General features: G+C 36.1%; 1 protein-coding gene across 9 annotated transcripts in view; it reads left to right on the top strand.

Annotated features, from left to right (window-relative positions):
- ATE1 (arginyltransferase 1) overlaps positions 1-17,446 on the top strand; it is a 217,904-nt gene that overhangs the window by 13,375 nt on the left and 187,083 nt on the right. For 5 of the 9 annotated variants that reach the window (XM_037803969.1, XM_037803968.1, XM_037803967.1 and 2 more), the window contains 4 exons: positions 2,120-2,374; positions 7,330-7,559; positions 9,805-9,933; positions 10,880-11,008. In XM_037803969.1, coding sequence (XP_037659897.1) covers positions 2,120-2,374; positions 7,330-7,559; positions 9,805-9,933; positions 10,880-11,008 — 743 coding nt within the window. The remainder of the gene's footprint in view (positions 1-2,119; positions 2,375-7,329; positions 7,560-9,804; positions 9,934-10,879; positions 11,009-17,446) is intronic. The other 4 variants (XM_037803975.1, XM_037803970.1, XM_037803974.1 and 1 more) reach the window with 2 other exon arrangements.

Consider the following 17,446-nt stretch of genomic DNA (forward strand, 5'->3'; position numbering starts at 1 on the left):
CCTCATCTGGATTGTTGCTGATGTTCTCACAAACATTGAGGACTGATGGTTTGGTATGCTGAGCCCTCTATCACGGGACTTGCCCTCATGGGGCTCATTACTGCAAAGGAGAGGCTAAATCTGCTTGTAATTGTGCCTCTTTTGCTCAGATGTGGCCTTCTCTCTCTAGCTAAGTCAACTCAGTGGGTGAACTCACTGCCCTCCCCTGTATGGGATCTGACTCCCAGGGGTGTAAATCTCCCTGGCAACGTGGGATATGACTCCCGGGGCTGAGTCTGGACCTGATACCATGGGGTTGAGAACATCTTCTTGACCAAAAGGGGGATGCAAAATGAAACGAAACCAAGTTTCAGTGGCTGAGAGATGCCAAATGGAGTCAAGAGGTCACACTGGTGGGCATTCTTATGCACTATATAGATAACTCCGTTTAGGTTTTAGTGCTTTGAAATAGCTAGAAATAAATACCTGAAACTATCAAACTACAACCCAGTAGGCTTGACTCTTGAAGACGATTGTGTAGCAATGTAGTTTACAAGGGGTGACAGTGTGATTGTGAAAGCCTTGTGGATCACACTCCCTTTATCCAGTGTATGGATGGATGAGTAGAAAAATGGGGATAAAAACTAAATGAAAAATAGGGTGGGAGTGGGGGGATGATTTGGGTGTTCTTTTTTACTTTTATTTTTATTCTTATTTTCACTTTTTCTGGTACAAGGAAAATGTTCAAAAAATAGGTCGGGGTGATGAATGCACAGCTATATGATGGTACTGTGAACAATTGATTGTACACTTTGGATGACTGTATGGTATGTGAATGTATATCTCAATAAAATTGAATAAAAAATTTTGAGTGAATTTCCTTAAAGATAATTAATAATTAACTTTCATTACAGATACTTTGTTTTTTTATGTTTTTTCACTTTTTTTTTTTTTAATGTTTTCCCATGGGCATTGCCTCATGCATGAGCATAAGAATTGGAAATGCTCCCCCTTCTTAGAGTTCTTTCTCTCTGCTGCCGTAGGAATTGCCTATTCCTGGGAACCTCCCATGTCAGTCTTTAATTCATTCATCAAGTATGTTGTGAATGCCTTCAACATCCCAGTTCCCGTTCTGAGCAGTGGAGATACAGTGGCCAACAATATGAGAAGCTCTTTGCCTTCATGTCCGACTCTTAAAGGGTCAGGATTGAGGATGACCTGGAGGACACTTGGCTGAGTCAGGGGCAGTAAAGAAGCTGGAAGGTTCGAGGTTTTAGAGATTCAGGGCAGTTGGAGCTTTGGAAACGTCACAATTTTGGTGCACCTCTGATTAGTATTGTTGTTATGTAATCTTAAAAGTTAAATAGATTTTTGTTGGCTAATTAATATAAATTTTTTTTTTTTTTTTTTTTTTTTTTTTTTGTTGCAGGAATCATGTTCTGAGTTCCAAAAATTAATGTACGGATGAGCTTTGAGAATATTATCCATTTGTAAATTGATAGTTGCCTACCATTTTACTTAGCTTTTGCATTTGGTTCTGGAGAATTTCTTCATTTTGACTTGGTATAAGCTTCTAAATTATTTGTGTGGGGGGGGCGTCTTAATTCATAGGAATGATGTACTCATTAGAGTAGAAGGCTAAGCACTTGTAACAAAGAGACACAAAAATGTGATGACTCAAAAATGATGGAAGTTGGCCTTTCTCCTCCTATAAGTCTATGGGGGTGTTCCATGTGGGCCTGCAGCTCTGGTCCCCTCAGCCATTCTGGGACTCGCTTTAACATGTGGTTACTAAGATTCCTCTGGTTTTTAACTATTCCAGCCAGTGAGGAGGGGAAAGGTTGGAAGTCCAGGGTCACAGATTTCCTTTAAAGCAAGTGAGGTAGAAATTGGACATTTCACTTTGTTCGCACTCCAAGCAGGAGCTTGGTCACAAGTTGCAAAGGGCTTGGCAGGTGCATTCCCTTGCTACAGTGCCACAATCTAACTCCAGTTCTATTCCTCTGGAAGACGAAAGAATGGATTTGGTGGACATGCAGTAGTCTGCTATATTGGATGAAAGGGACGTTTTAATCTTACATATGTATCTTACTGTGTCAAATGACCTTGTTGATCCACTTGCATTTCTTCTGATTCGTAGATGAGCCCATGGATTCCACAATGGAAGATGCTGTTGTGGGTGACTTTGCATTAATAAATAAATTGGATATACAGTGTGACCTTAAAACACTAAGTGATGACCTCAAAAGGAGCTTAGAGAGTGAAGAGAAGAAGATAGGAAAAAACTCAAAGAAAGAAGATTCTAAGGAATTAACTCAGTCACAAGCTATAGAAGAGAAGCTGGGCTCTGGTGAACCATCACATTCGGTTAAAATTCATACAATTCCTAAGCCAGGTATTAAAAGTTTGATTATCATGTTACATGAAATGCCTTTCTTTTTGCTTGGGTTAGTGTAATCCCTGTGCCCTACCATCTAAAAAGATGAATTATGAAATCTTTAAAATACCACTCTGTTTTATATATCTTATTACCTGCATTTCAGTGGACAAATCGTTTCTTCTTTAAGCCACTGTGTTTATAAAGTCTGAAGTAATGGCTTTGTTTTGTCCCCCAAAACAGGCATTTTAAAAAATTTTCATGTCTTCTTACTAATTAGGGCCTTAAAATTTTGAGAATCAGATTTTTGCCATTGAAAGGTATGATGCTAACTAAAATTCTTATTTTTGGCATTATTAAGCAAGACAAAATATTTTATAGGTATTATGTCTAAAATACTGACGTTATAAAATTCTTCAGTTTATAATTAAAGTTTTCTTATGTGACCCTAATACATTTTAATTTAGAAGTTTCCAGATTTTGATTTTAACTTTTTTTTTACATGAGTTTTTTTGCTACATTAATATCACTTATAAAAGAATTAGATGTTTAAAAAAACTGTCCAGCTTTCGAATGTGCTTATTATGTGTATGTGTGTTTGTATGTAAATGTATATATATGACTATTTCAGAATTATTTCATAAAACTTGATGTTTGGCTATGCTTCAGTTCTTGAATTTGTTTCTATATTTGATGATACAAAATGATCTTGAGGGAAAGATTTTTAGTACCATTTTAGTTTTTCTTGTCTAAATTATAAGTTACACATGTTAAAGGTATGGAAAACTTTTTATTTGGACTTTACTGAACAGTTTGATATGTAAGCTTTTATACCATTTAAATTGATGTTGGTGTGAGATTTCATCCTAATTGATAAGAATAGTCCACTAAAATATGTTGAATGATTTAGAGACTTTCTTTGAACTGTTATCTCTTGGGCAGTAGGTCAATTCTTTTATTATTTTTATTTTTCCTTATAAAATTTATTTATACATTTATGAAATTTAAAAAATCTTTATTATGGAGAATTTTGAACATAGACGAATGTAGACAATAGTAGACAATAGTATAATGAGCCTCCTTGTCCTCACACCTCATTTGAAACAATTATCAACTCATGTTGGCCTTTGTTGTTTAATCTATTATCCAGTTCCTCCCTTCTAGTATTATTTTGAAGTAAATTCTGGGCGTTGTCATTTTATATTTCAGAATACACCTCTCAATGTAAGATAAGTTTTAAAAAACATGCAATATCATCGTTGCACCTAAATAAAATTCCTTGGTGTCATCGACTACTTAAGAGTTCAGATGTCCTATTCATAAATATTTGTTTGTATCAGGACCTAAATAATGTTCACTTATAGCAATTGGTTGGTATATATTTTTAAATCTCTTTGATCTGTAGTTACCCTCTTCCATCTGTCCGCCTTTATTACTTGCAGTTTATTTGTTGGAGAAACTGGGGTGTTTGTCCTGGATTATTTGTCCCACTCTGCATTTTGCTGATTGTATTCGTACTGTGCAGTTTATCGTGGTCCTCTGCCCAGCTGTATGTAGGTGGATCTAGATAACTGATCATATTTAGAATTAAATTGTTTTGGGGGGGACAAAACTTAATCATATTCATGTTTGAATTATTTATTTATTTGAGGATGGTTAAAGTTATTTCATAGGTGGGTGTCTGGTGTGTGCTCTCAGGAGGTGTGCAATATCTGGATGCCTCTTTGTTAGTGTTAACATCCATCAATGTGCAGTGTCTAGATCCATTAATTCACTGCATATTCTAATTCTGTCATCCACTCTTCATTTACTGGCTGGACTGTAATAAAAAACTTCCCCTCATCCATTTGTTTCCCATAAATCTCATAGCAAAGGCAAGGTCAAGTTCTTATTTCTTCCATTTTATTTTCCATTTTTCAAAACAGCATTTTCCAATATAGTGACCAATTAGTGTTTTTTGGGGTGTCATTTTTAACTCATGCATTTAAACTTATTTGCTGTGTTGTAATCCATTGCTCTTTGGGGAGCTTCTTTTAATTGGCTTCTGTGTCATCTTGGGCACAATTCCAAGTAGTCTTTGATGGCTTTCTTGCTGTCTGGTATGACCTGATGCTCCAGACTCCTCTTGTACAAGTGTTGATTCAGCCATTTCTCCAAGGAGCCCTTGGTTCCTTTTAGTAGGAAATAGTGTATTTGGAATTTACAAACTGGACTAGGGGTGCCCATTATCGCTACTGCCTTGGTCATTGTTTTCTAGACTTTTTCACTGGACAGATTTAAGGGGTGGGTCATGGGTTCACATTGATATTTCCAATTCAGAGTCAGGACTACAGTGGTTTTTGTTTTGTGTTGGTTTTGGTTTTAAATTTGTTTCTTCTGTCTTCAGCCCTGGGAATCCTGGTTCTCAAGGACCTTAGGAATAATAGAATTAGATTAGAATATCACACACCCATTTACTGTATCCCACATTATGCAACAGTTTTAGAATAGCAGTATTATCCTTACCACCAAGAGAATGATTACTGCAAAATTTTAAAACTTTTTTTGTAGTTTTTTTTTTTTTCTTCTGTAGGATAGCTCTCACTGGGAATGTAAGCATACACTTTTAAAATGTAGTAATCTTTGACTTTTCCTTGGAAAACCTGCATTTCCGTTTTATTTCAAAATATGAGAAGTGTATTCCCTTGGATTTATTAGGAATTATGGAATCTTCTAAACTCTATTAAAGACAGTTGGGACTAATGTGGAATTCTTGAGTTGTTTTGAACCTCAATGGGTGCAGGATTGGTGTGATGTATCCATTATGTATTGATGGTATGTTTCCATTCTGCTGAAGGAATTTATTGATCTGGGGAGATCTGTAACCCTTCAGTTAAAATCCTGTTTTGCTGTCCTTTGCAAATGGTAATGTAATAATATATAAATGTAGAGAAAAGCAAGCATGGGTTAGTAATCATTGCTTAGTCCAATGAATTAATTAATATAAAAATGACATACGTAGTTTTTGAAAAAAAAACTGTAAAGTGTTTTTCAGTTCACTCTGTGTGGTTTAAAACTTTTATAATTTGTTCATATTTTTAAAACATTTGTAAGGAACATAGTTTTGAGTATCAATTAGAAATGCAGGGTTTTTTTCTTATTACCATTTACAGAATGCATACAGAGGTAAAACATTGTTTTAGGAGTTGTGATATAAATCATGGCTAATAATAAAATGTAACCCTGATTGAAGATTAGGGTTGCCTGTTATGGTAGATACTGTTTTTTAAGAGCTGCACATGTATGAACTCATTTAATCCTCACAGGAACTCCATAGGAATGGTTATTACCTCTCTGTACAGATGAGGAAACTTGCCCAAGGTCATCTAGCCACTTGAAAGAGCCGGACCATGGCCTCAGGCAGCCCGAGTCCCAGTTGGTGCCCTTAACCAATATGCTCTAATGTCTCTGAGAACAAATTTGAGAAAAGACATGGTCCCTGGCCTAAGAAAGGGAGTTCTATAAAAGCAATAGATGAGCAGTTAATTGTAGAATCAGTCTTTTATAACTGATCATTAGACTTATTTGAAGTCTTTTAATGTAAATTTTGTCTTTAGTTGGAAAATATGTTAATGACGTTGTGATACGGTTCCAGTTGTGAAGATGAACTTCTCATAGACTTTCTTATAAAATTATTCTTTGGTCAGTTCTTGGGCTCTGGCAAATTCCTTAACTGCTTGAGGTCTTAATCTTTTCTGTAAAAATTTAACTTACTGGTTTTGTAATCCTTCCTATTGCTGACTTTTATATGATTTGTGAATACTATGGGGATCTTAAAAATAGTTTATTATTCATTTTGTTACTAGCTTTTTACAAAAAAATTACAAAAGTAATATTCATTGTTAGAAAACTTGGAGAAAAGGTAACATTAAAAAAAAGGAAAATCCTCTCTAAATTCCCAAAACCAGGTAAAATGATTATTGCCATGGTGGCATATTTCTTTCTTGGCTTTTTTCTAGATATTTTTAATGTGCATATTTATATACATGGAATCATTTTTCACACCCTATAATGAATAAGTCCCCTAAAATCTCTTCTGAAGCATTTTTAATTGTCAAATGATATTCTGTTGCTTTGCTATTCTAAAAATTATGTAATTATTCTGTAATTGGGCATTTAGATTACTTTGAGTTTTTCATTTGTGTTAATCAATATTTGCTCCTATCTTTTATTATTTTCTCAGGATGGATTCCTTGAAGAATACTAGATTAATAAATACAAATATTTTAAACAGATATGCTAAATAAAAGTATTATTTTATAAATTATACAGTTTAGAAGTAAAATAGTTTCCTTTTAATGAATTATATAAATATATATTCACTAAAATTTGTAGTTTATAATAGTTAAAAATAACAGTTTACTTTATATATATTAAAGGGTTGTCAATTTATTTGATCTTGTAATTAGAGCAAAGCTGTGATTCACTAAAACTGAACTTAATGAGATCCCTCAGTTCAATAGAGAGATACAGATACCTTCAACTAAGCAAGGATTTATTTTGTAGAAAGGTCTACTAGAGTTTGTTCTGGGATCAGTACTCTTTTACACCCTGTTCCTAAGGATTTATGCCATCAGGACTTTAAGAGAGATGTCCCTCAGAAATTTGGGCTGGGTTAGCAATGTCCTGAAGCAGAAGACATTTGATTGTGTTCTTTCTATTTAAAAAGACAGAGAAATGGATTGATACTTAAAAAAAAAAAACAACAACAACCAACAATTAGAGATGCCTTGAGAAGTTTCTGTGACTATTTTCTTTGGTCACTCCTGCTTCTAAGGTAGAATCTAAGATCATCTTAGAGGATGAAACATCTGCCGCATAGCTAACCTAACTGTTGGAATTGTTTGATCCTACTTTGTAGAATCTTTGAGGCCTTCGAAAAGACATTTCTAGAGCCAAATGTGAATGGTCTAATAATTTAAAATTCTTTTTAGGCAAAGGGGCTGATTTGAGTAAGCCTCCATGTCGAAAAGCAAAGGAAATCCGGAAAGAAAGGAAAAGGTTAAAACTCATGCAGCAAAACCCAGCTGGAGAGCTTGAGGGTTTCCAGGCTCAAGGCAAAGCACCATCTTTGTTCCCACCAAAGGCTAAATCCAATCAGCCTAAATCGCTTGAAGATTTAATTTTTGAATCTTTACCAGAGGATGCATCACACAAGTTAGAGGTATTTTGGAGGGTTTTGTCTTTTTGTGGGGTTTCTTGGTTTGTTTGATTTTTAATGTTTTGGTTTTTTTGTTGGGTACCTTGTTTATTTTTGTTTGATGTTATGCTAGTCAGTTAATATTTTGCTATTTTAAAAATGGGAAATAAAAGTCAATTGGGATGGAGTATCATTTGCATTTATTAAGTTAGCTGATGTTTGAGAGAAACTTCTTAAAAAAGATTTTTTGAAAATACTTTAGGCAGTTTGGCTATTAAAGTTGTGAAAACAATTCCAGTTTTAGCATTTTATTGTGGGGGATGTTCTTGCCTTTTTTTTTCTTTTACTCAGTGACTGAAATTTAGTGGTTAAAAGAGAAAAATCCTCTTTAAAATTTTGTTTTTGGCAGTTTGGGTTTAAATAGTGAAAGAAATATGCCACACTAGGCAGATCACAGTTTTATCCATTCTAATGTTTTGATCTTGATCAGGGCAGCAAATGGCATCATATATGCAAGCCAGCAGTTAGGAATTCAGCTAAATGATACTTAATTGCTGCAGTAATACTATACTCTTCTCTTTCATTAACTTCTCCCAAACAAATTTAATTAAAATATGAATGCTTTTAGAGCTAAATTCTTTTTTCTCCCCACAAATTGATATAAAATTTTCGGATCAAGTATTGATATTCATTTTGGTATTTGTAAAATTCTTTTATAAAACATTAGTCACAATGATTCCATCATTTTCTCATACAGGATTAATAACAGATTAGCCTTTTAAATTCATATCTTAATATCATCTAAGAATATCACGTATCACCAAAGACCTTATAATAAAAGTTAATTTTGATGCAGTCTAAGCATTAGGAATATATATAAATAGATACATTTATTTTGTTTTTTTTTCTCTTCAGAAATAAGTTCTGTTTTAACACCTTGGAGTATTAGAACTCATTGACTAATCTGATTCTGGTATTGACCTTTCTCCTTCCGCAGTTGGGAAGAGAGTTGGTTAGACATGAGCACTTTTTTTTAGCTGCTATATTACTTAAAATATTTTGTAAGGGGTCTTTTATCTTTTAATCAGAAATAGTAATGTATTGAGGGAATCAGCCTAACTATTCTACAATATGTACTTTTACTTTTTTTATGTAATGATACCCAGGATATTCAGAGATTTATTATCCACTGGGTGTCACTCTTCACAGAAAAATTACTTTTCATAGCATACACGAAAGTTTCCTGTTGTCTTATTATATTGCATGCAATTTTCTATTTTACTACTATGTTTTGCTAACACATTTTGACTGATGAGTCTCAATTTTCCTTCTAGTTCTTCTCTGTGTTGTACTCAATTATATCATTGTCAGCATGCACATTTTTGACATTCTGTGCTTCAATTTGAAGCTTTGCTTTAATGAAATCTGATTATCCTGTGCCTCTCTTGTTATGGGTTTTTGAAGCACAGAAACAGCACATAAAATTAGCTGCATGGGTACTCAGATGCCTCATAATTTTAGATTACCAGGCTTTCATATGCATGAAAAAGTTAGAATGTTCTATTTTAGCTATTTATTAGTAATTTTTATTAGTAATAATTGTAAGCATTCTACTGTTAGTCCCTATTGCGTGACAATTGCTGTTTGAACTCATCCTTGCCTTATAGATGAGGAAACTGAGGCATGGAGAAGTTAAGTTACTTGACTAAGTTGGTGCAATTAAGATTTGAACAAAGGAAGTATGACTTTAGAGTCTTTATTCTTAACTATGCTATGAAACAGGAATACTTTTATGAGGGTTGTCTTTTATCCTTATTTAAAAAATGTATGAGCTTAGATTTAGCAATGATTATTGAATAAAGAAGTTCCAGAAAGTGTATTTGGTTTTAGTCCTTTAGGAGGACTTATTGAGGTAAGTTGTGTACAACTAAAATTAAAGAGAATTTGTTTTTGTAATTGAAGTGCTCAAAATATTCTACCGTTTTACAAGAGTCAGGCTTCCATAATTCAGTCAGCTTCAGAGTTGAGACTCAGAATTTAGAGAGGATCCTCTGCCTTTCAACTGGTTTTATATAAGTTGGAGAAATAGTTTTTTTATCTTTACTTACCAACCAGTTGATATTTAATGTTAAAATATTATTACTATGTGTTTATGCCTTAATATTTGTGTCAAAACTTGTGATTCTTTTTGGATGGGAGGAACTATTAATATGTATTCCATAGAATGAATAAATAATTAATAAACATTGTTTTTTAACTCCTTCTGAAGGTGAGGGTGGTGAGATCATCTCCACCAAGTTCTCAGTTCAAAGCTACATTTCAGGAGTCTTACCAGATCTATAAACGCTACCAGATGGTTATTCACAAGGACCCACCTGATAAACCAACAGTGAGCCAGGTCAGCAGGCCGAGTGTACTTGTTATGTGCAAATGAAACTTTCCCCTCCATTTGATATTATTGTATGAATTCTTATGTATGGGTTATTTGTGGTACATTTTATTAGTGTTCAATTTGCATCATATCTTGAAAGAGTTAGGACTGTGAATTAATGAATATTCTGGAAGTGCAGATTTTACCTAGTGTCAGATTAAATGCCAATCATCTATAGTTTCAAGGGGAAAAGTAACACATAAAATACATTATCTTTATTTAAAGCCACCATGTTTCACTGAAGTAATCTATAAGTTAGTAATAATATTTAGTATTCATAGAGCTCTAAGTTAAAGTAGCCATGAGAAAAAAGCAAAAAACATTATGTTTTAAGCTAAATATGTTTCGCACAGCACAACTCTTAATATACTTTATCCATATTTAAAAGTCATACATAGTTTAAAACTGCTTAATCATTCTTTGTTAATGTACTACCCCTGCACAACTGAGTGAGACTAGAAAAGTAAGATAGTAGAATATTTTAATGGAAGTTCTTGTATGCTTAAATTTTTTATGTTAAATTACTGAAGATAAATCTGGAAGGGGAAAAACTTAAATCTTAATATAAGAAGAGGGGAATAAAGTAGGGGCTAATACTACAGTTAGCAACATTATTGACTAGTGTACTCAGAGAGCAACAGTAGACGGATAGAGAAAAAGTAAAATTAAACAGACAACCAGAACATTGTCCTGGCTCTAAAGAGTTTAAAGTTTTCATAAACATTAGTATAAAAGTGCTCCCGGCTCTGTGCCAGCCAACCCTTTCTAGGTTTTTTTTTCATTTTATGAAAAATCCCAGCGCTGAGCTTTGGAAGTGGATTTGTGGAGATCTTACTCTAGCCTCACCTTCAGAAGCATTTAATCAGGTAGAGATGTTTCAATAGCATTTGCTTGTATTTTCCTTGCTCTGAAGGTGAGGTTAGTACCTGTCTCTTTTGAGGACCCAGAGTTCAAGTCGTCCTTCAGCCAGTCATTTTCTTTATATGTCAAGTATCAAATGGCCATACACCAGGATCCACCTGATGAATGTGGGAAGACTGAGGTACCGTTCGTTAAACATTTTTTCCTATGTTGATAAGGTTGTCTGTGAAGAAGCATAATGTAACCTTTTTATGCCATTTTCTTGAAGTAGAGCTGATGCTCCTTTCTGTGTTTATTAGTGTACTTTTGTGAAGACGAGCCATACATGTGATCATTTTAAATTCCTCCAAAAATATAAGATTTACAATTCAGAATGTGCTCTTAATCTGTATTCTGTCCAAGAGCCTGAATATAGTGTGTTTGTATGTTCAGTTATCCAGGTTAAGTTATCAAACATTTACTTTAGTGTCCATCTTCTGCCAGGCTGTGCCATGGAACAAAAGCAGGAGTCTCTGTTTTCAAGGAATTTGTAATCAAGTGGGAAAGGCAGGTCAATAAACAAAAATATCTTAAGAAGAAGAAAATAAGAAGGCATTTAATATGTCAAGGATATATAGAGCCTCATTTAACATGCATTTACTGAGGGCCTACTATTTTCCAGGCATGTGCTAGGGCTGGGGATATTCAGATGAAAACGAGATTGCATAGCTGTCACAGTGGGATAGTGATGTGTTAGAAGAAAGATGCCAGCAGATGCAGAATTACTGTTTATTTTTGCTTTTTTTTTTTAATGCACAGAGTACATAAGCTTAAAAGAGATGGTTAATAAGGCAGGAGTTACTACTGTCTTCTCCCTGAGAGAGGTATGAGTTACCAGGTTTCCTAGAGCCTTGCTAAGTTAAAATGTGGTCTCAGACCAGCTGCATTAGCATCATCTGGAATGCAGAATCTCAGGCCCCACTTCAGACCTATTCAGTCAGAATCTGCATTTTAAACTAGATCTGCGGGTGACTTGTATGCATGTTACAGTTTGAGAAGCACTGTCCTAGAGTTCCCTTTTGGAGTATGCAACTGTGGATGATATTATTCGCAGGTAATTAGGTTTCTTCCTAGCTTAAGATGTCTTCTTGGATATTCTCAGGGAGTATTACTCCTTTTGGAAATTTCTTCCTTCCTACTGAAGATTCTGGCTTTGGGTCTGCCTGCTTAACAGGTATGAATAGTTGAGCCAAAGCACCCTGACATGTTCTAGTATGTATACCTTGATTCTGGTTAAAATAAAGGTCACTGTCCCAGGAGCTGTCTTTTCCTATCAGCCTATAGCACTCCCTTTAGTATTTCTTATAGAGCAGGTCTCTTATTCACAAACTCTCTCACTGTCTGTTTGTCTGAAATATTTTAATCTGTCCCTCAGTTTTGAAGGACAGTTCTGCCGGATATAGAATTCTTGGTTGGCAATTTTTCTCTTTCAGTTTCTTAAATATATCATATGACACTACCTTCTCGCTTCCATGATTTCTGCAGAGAATCCATACATAGTTTTATCGGTCTTCCCTTGTACGTGATGTATCACTTCTCTCTTGCAGCTTTCAGAATTCTGTTTGTCTTTTACATTGGACAGTCTGGTCAGTAAGTATTTTGGAGTAGGTCTGTTTGGATCTGTTCTGTTTGGGGTACTCTGTGCTTCTTGAATATGTGATTTTATGTCTTTTATAGAGTTGGGAAATTTTCAGTGATTATTTCTTCTGTTATTCATTCTGCCCCCTTTCCCTTCTCTTCTCCTTCTGGGACACCCATAACATATATTCGTGTGCTTCATGATGTCATTCATTTCCCTAAGACCCTGCTCATATTTTTCCATTCTCTTCCCTGTCTGTTCTTTTGTGTGTATGAGTTCAGATGTCCTGTCTTCTAGTTCACTGATCCTTTCTTCTGCCTCTTCAAATCTTCTTTTGTATGTCTCCATTATATTTTTCATCTCTTCTTTTGTGCCTTTTATTCCTGTATGTTCTGCCGTTTGTTTTTTCAAGCTTACGAATTCTTCTTTATGGTCATCTAGGGTTTTCTTTATATCCTTCATCTCTTTTGCCACATTTTCCTTCAGCTTGTTGATTTGATTTAGAAGATTTATTTGAACATCTTTAATTAGTTGTTTCAACTCCTGTATCTCAGTTGAAGTGTTAGTTTTTTCCTTTGGCTGCTCCATATTTTCTTGTTTCCTATTATGGCTTGCTATTTTTAGCTGTCTAAGCATCTGATATTCTTGATGAGTTTATTCTGGAGCTTGTTTTCACTCTCTTGCCTAGAGTTCTCTTGTTGGTTGGCTTTGTTCTCTATCTCTTCTTTGGCATTCAGTTCAACTTATTCTAGACCTGTAACATAGCTTCTGTTTAGTTGATCAGAATGTTTCAGCTCTTGTTTTTCTGGTTCTTGCCCTGCCTTTATGTCACTTTTTTGCGAGGATGTCTCCCCAGGTATGATCGACCTCAGTCAGATTTTCCCAGTCCATACGGGCCCAGGTTTTAGGAGGAGGGTGTAGTAAGTGTCAAGTTTGCCTGAGAGTGAGATCCTACAGGTTGTCAGATCCTCCTGTGAAGCCTGTAGATGCTGTGCTTTTCCTATTTTGCCCAGCAGGTGGCACTTTTCAGCCCATAGCTCCCCACCAGTGTAAAGAGATGTGGTGCTTTTAATTCTCACTAGATCCTGTCTCTGCCAGGGCTGTGCCTGAGTCAAGCAGTTTCTGCTATCCAGCCCCTGGAGTCTGAGTTCTCTGAAGAAAGCCCACCAATTGAGTGAGGCCCCACCTCCCCCCCTTTTCTTGGGGGAGTTATGCAATTATCTCCCCCACTAGACTCATTGCTTTGCCTCACAGACCTGTCTTAGCTCTGTCCTTACCTGGGTCCTGCTGCCAGTTGAAAATGTCTGAGGCTTTCTCTACTGAGCTACTTAGAATAGTTTTAAGAAGGGGGGGGGGGGAAGAAACACAGCAAAGAAAGAAAAAAAGAAGAAATCCCTTTTCAGAGCCTTTCCCCAACTCCCATGTTTTACAAGTCAAGAGCCGGAGCTGCTACCCGGCTCTGTGCACCCCCTTTTTAGGGGACAGCTCCTTTCCAGCACTCTGAGCTCAGTTGACTCTAAAAGCCTTCATCTTTATTCTTTTTAATTTTATTTCATTTTATTTTTTTCTGTCAGCCCTGCCTCCTCTCTGCAGGGATTAAAGCCACTGTTTTAGCTTTACCTAGCTACTTTTCCTTGTTCCCAGTATAACCTGTTTTAAAGATACGCCCTTTAGGGAGTTATCTCCTTCACCTGCCTAGTTGCTCTCAGACAACTTTAATTCTACCTTTCCCCAGGGTGGTGCTGAATCCTGAGAGTTCTTGCAGCTCTAATGGGCTACTGAAGAGAAAAATAGATAGATAGATAGATAGAAAAGAAAACAACAACAGTAACAACAACAAAAACCTTTTCAGAGCTGGGCGCCAGCTTCTCTGGTTTGCAAACAAGTCTAGGGGTGGTACCCATTTCTATGTGACCCCCTCCCCCAGGGCCCAGCCCTTTTCCAGCACTCTGAGCACCTCCAACTTCAAAAGTCTCTATTTTTGTTGTTGTTGTTGTTAACCTCACCTCCTCTCTGCAGGCCCAAAATGTGTGGGTTCCTTTCGTGCTTGCTGTTGACTTACCTGTCCTCGGAGCTTTTATTCAGCAGTCCAGATTTGTTAATGCTGCAGTTGGGGCCTGGTTGAGCCCCCCTCCTTGCTCCCAGCTGGTACTCTTTCTTTTTCCCTCTTGGCAGCTCTAAGACAGTCTGCCGTGCCTGGTGGGGAGGGGCACTAGCCCCCGATGGGAAAACTTATAGTTCTTTGCTGTGATCTCAGCTGTTCCAGACTGGTATATGATGCATGTCTGGTCACAGAAGTCCCCCCGGGCATTTGTTCCAGAGAGTTCTTGACTAGTTACCAGCTGCCCTAGAGGAGTAATTAAATTTCACACCTCATCACGTCACCGTTTTGCCCCACCCTTCATTGTTCTTTTTTTTTTAAATATTTTTTATTGAGATTGTTCACATACCATACAACTATCCAAAGATCCAAAGTGTACAATCAATTGCCCATGGTACCATCATACAGCTGTGCATCCATCAACACAATTAATTTTTTTTCAGTTTTTAGAACATTTCATTACTCCAGAAAAGAAATAAAGAAAAAAAAAGGAAACTCAAATCCCTCCCATACCCCTAACCATGCCCCCCCTCCTTTATTGATTCAGTTTTGATATAGTACATTTTTTACTGTTGATGAAAGAATGTTAAAATACTACTAACTGTAGTATGTAGTTTGCAATAGGTATATATATTTTTCCTATATGCTTCTCTGTTATTAACTTCTAGTTACATTGTCATACATTTGTTCTAGTTCATGAGAGAGATTTCTAATATTCATATAGTTAATCACGGACATTGTCCACCACAAGATTCACTGTTTTATACATTTCCATCTTTTAACCTCCAACTTTCCTTCTGGTGACACACCTTTCAGCACTGTTATTTATTCTCACAACATGCTACTATCACCCCTGTCCATTTCTAAATGTTTAAGTTCACCCTGGTTGAACATTCTGCTCATAATAAGCAACCACTCCCCATTCTTTAGCCTCATTCTATATCCTGGTAACTTATATTTCATGTCTATGAGTTTACATATTATAATTAGTTAATATCAGTGAGACCCTGCAATATTTGCCTTTATGTGTCTGTCCTATTTCATTCAATATAGTGCCCTCAAAATTTCTTCACCAACCCATTTCTTTTAAGATGGTTTTGTTCAAACACCATACATTCCATCCTAAGTAAAGAATCGTTGGTTCCCTGTATAGTCATGTGTTTATGTATTCATCACCATCACCGCTATCTATATAAGGACATCTCCATTTTTTCCACAAAGGAGGAGGAAGAGTCAAAGAAGACAGAGAGATAAAAGGAAAAGAAAAGAGAAAGAGAGAAAACAACAACAACAACAAAAAGAAACAAAACTTGACAGCTAGAAAGCAATAAAAGGAAAGATAGCGTTAACCTTGTTCCAGTTTGCTAATGCTGTTGGAACACAAAACACCCGAGATGGATTGGCTTTTATAAAAGGGGATTTTTTTTTGTTACACAATTACAGTCTTAAGACCGTAAAGTCTCCAGGGTAACACATCAGCAATTGGGTACCTTAACTGGAGGGTGGCCAATAGTGTCTGGAAAACCTTCATTAGTTGGGAAGGCAGGGGGCTGGCGTCTGCTCCAAAGTTCTGGTTTCAAAATGGCTTTCTCCCAGGACAATTCTCTCTAGGCTTGAGCTTCTCTCCAAAATGTCACTCTCAGTTGCTCTTGGGGCATTTGCCCTCTCTTAGCTTCTCTGGATCAAGAGTCTGCTTTCAAAGGCTGTCTCCAAAATGTCTCTATAAACTGCAGTTCCTGTCTCAGCTCCTATGCATTCTTCAAAGTGTCTCTCCTGGCTGTAGCAAGCTCATTCCTTCTGTCTGAGCTTATATAGTGCTCTAGTAAACTAATCAGGCCCATGCTGAATGGGCAGGGGCACACCTCCATGGAAACTATCCAGTCAGTCATCACCCACAGTTGGGTGGGTCGCATCTCCATGGAAACACTCAAAGAATCATAATCTAATCAACACTGATACTCTGCCCACACAAGATTACATCAAAGATAATGGCGTTTTGGGGGGCATAATACATTCAAATCAGCACAAACCTAAAGTAGAATAAGGAGTCAGACAACATCACTGATGGCAGGAGTCCCATACCTTTCCCCTATTCCCCACCCCTTCATAGGCATTTAGCTTTGGAATATTGCCTTTGTTACGTTAAAGGAAGCATAATACAGTGTTTCTGTAAATTATAGTCTCTAGTTTGCACTGCTTGTATTTTCCTCCTAGTCCCACTCTATTTTTAACACCTTGCAAAGTTGACATTCATTTGCTTTTTAGAGATGTTTTTGGCTATTCAAGGCCCTTTACCTTACCAAATAAAACTGATAGTTACAGTTTCCATTTCTGCAAAGTAGGCTCTTGGCATTTTGATTGGTCTTGCATTGAATTTGTAGATCAATTTGGGTAGAATTGACATCTTAATGACATTTAGCCTTCCAATCCATGAACACGGCATGTCTTTACATTTATTTAAGTCTTCTTTGATTTCTTTTAGCAATGTTTTGTAGTTTTTTGGACACAAATCCTTTATATCCTTGCTTAACTTTATTCCTAGATATTTGATCTTCTAGTTACTGTTTTTAATGGATTTTTTTCCTTGATTACCTCCTCATATAGCTCATTACTAGGGTATAGGAGATTTTTGCGTGTTGATCTTGTATCCTGCCACTTTACTGAACTTGTTTATTAGTGGGTGATAAGAGATGAGGCTTTAGGAGGTTTAGGTAGGAGACAGATTTTTTAAAAACTTATTTTGGAAATGTTTAAACTCCCATGTGCCTACCACCCTGTGTCAACAATTGTCAACTTGCTGCTATTCTTGTTTTTTCTCTTTTCTTTCTCTTTCTATACTTCTTTGTTATTTTGCTAGATTATTTTATATCAGACCCCGCACATCATACTGGTTTACCTGT

This window comes from Choloepus didactylus, chromosome 15, assembly GCF_015220235.1.
Source record: "Choloepus didactylus isolate mChoDid1 chromosome 15, mChoDid1.pri, whole genome shotgun sequence".
NCBI lineage: Eukaryota > Metazoa > Chordata > Mammalia > Pilosa > Megalonychidae > Choloepus > Choloepus didactylus.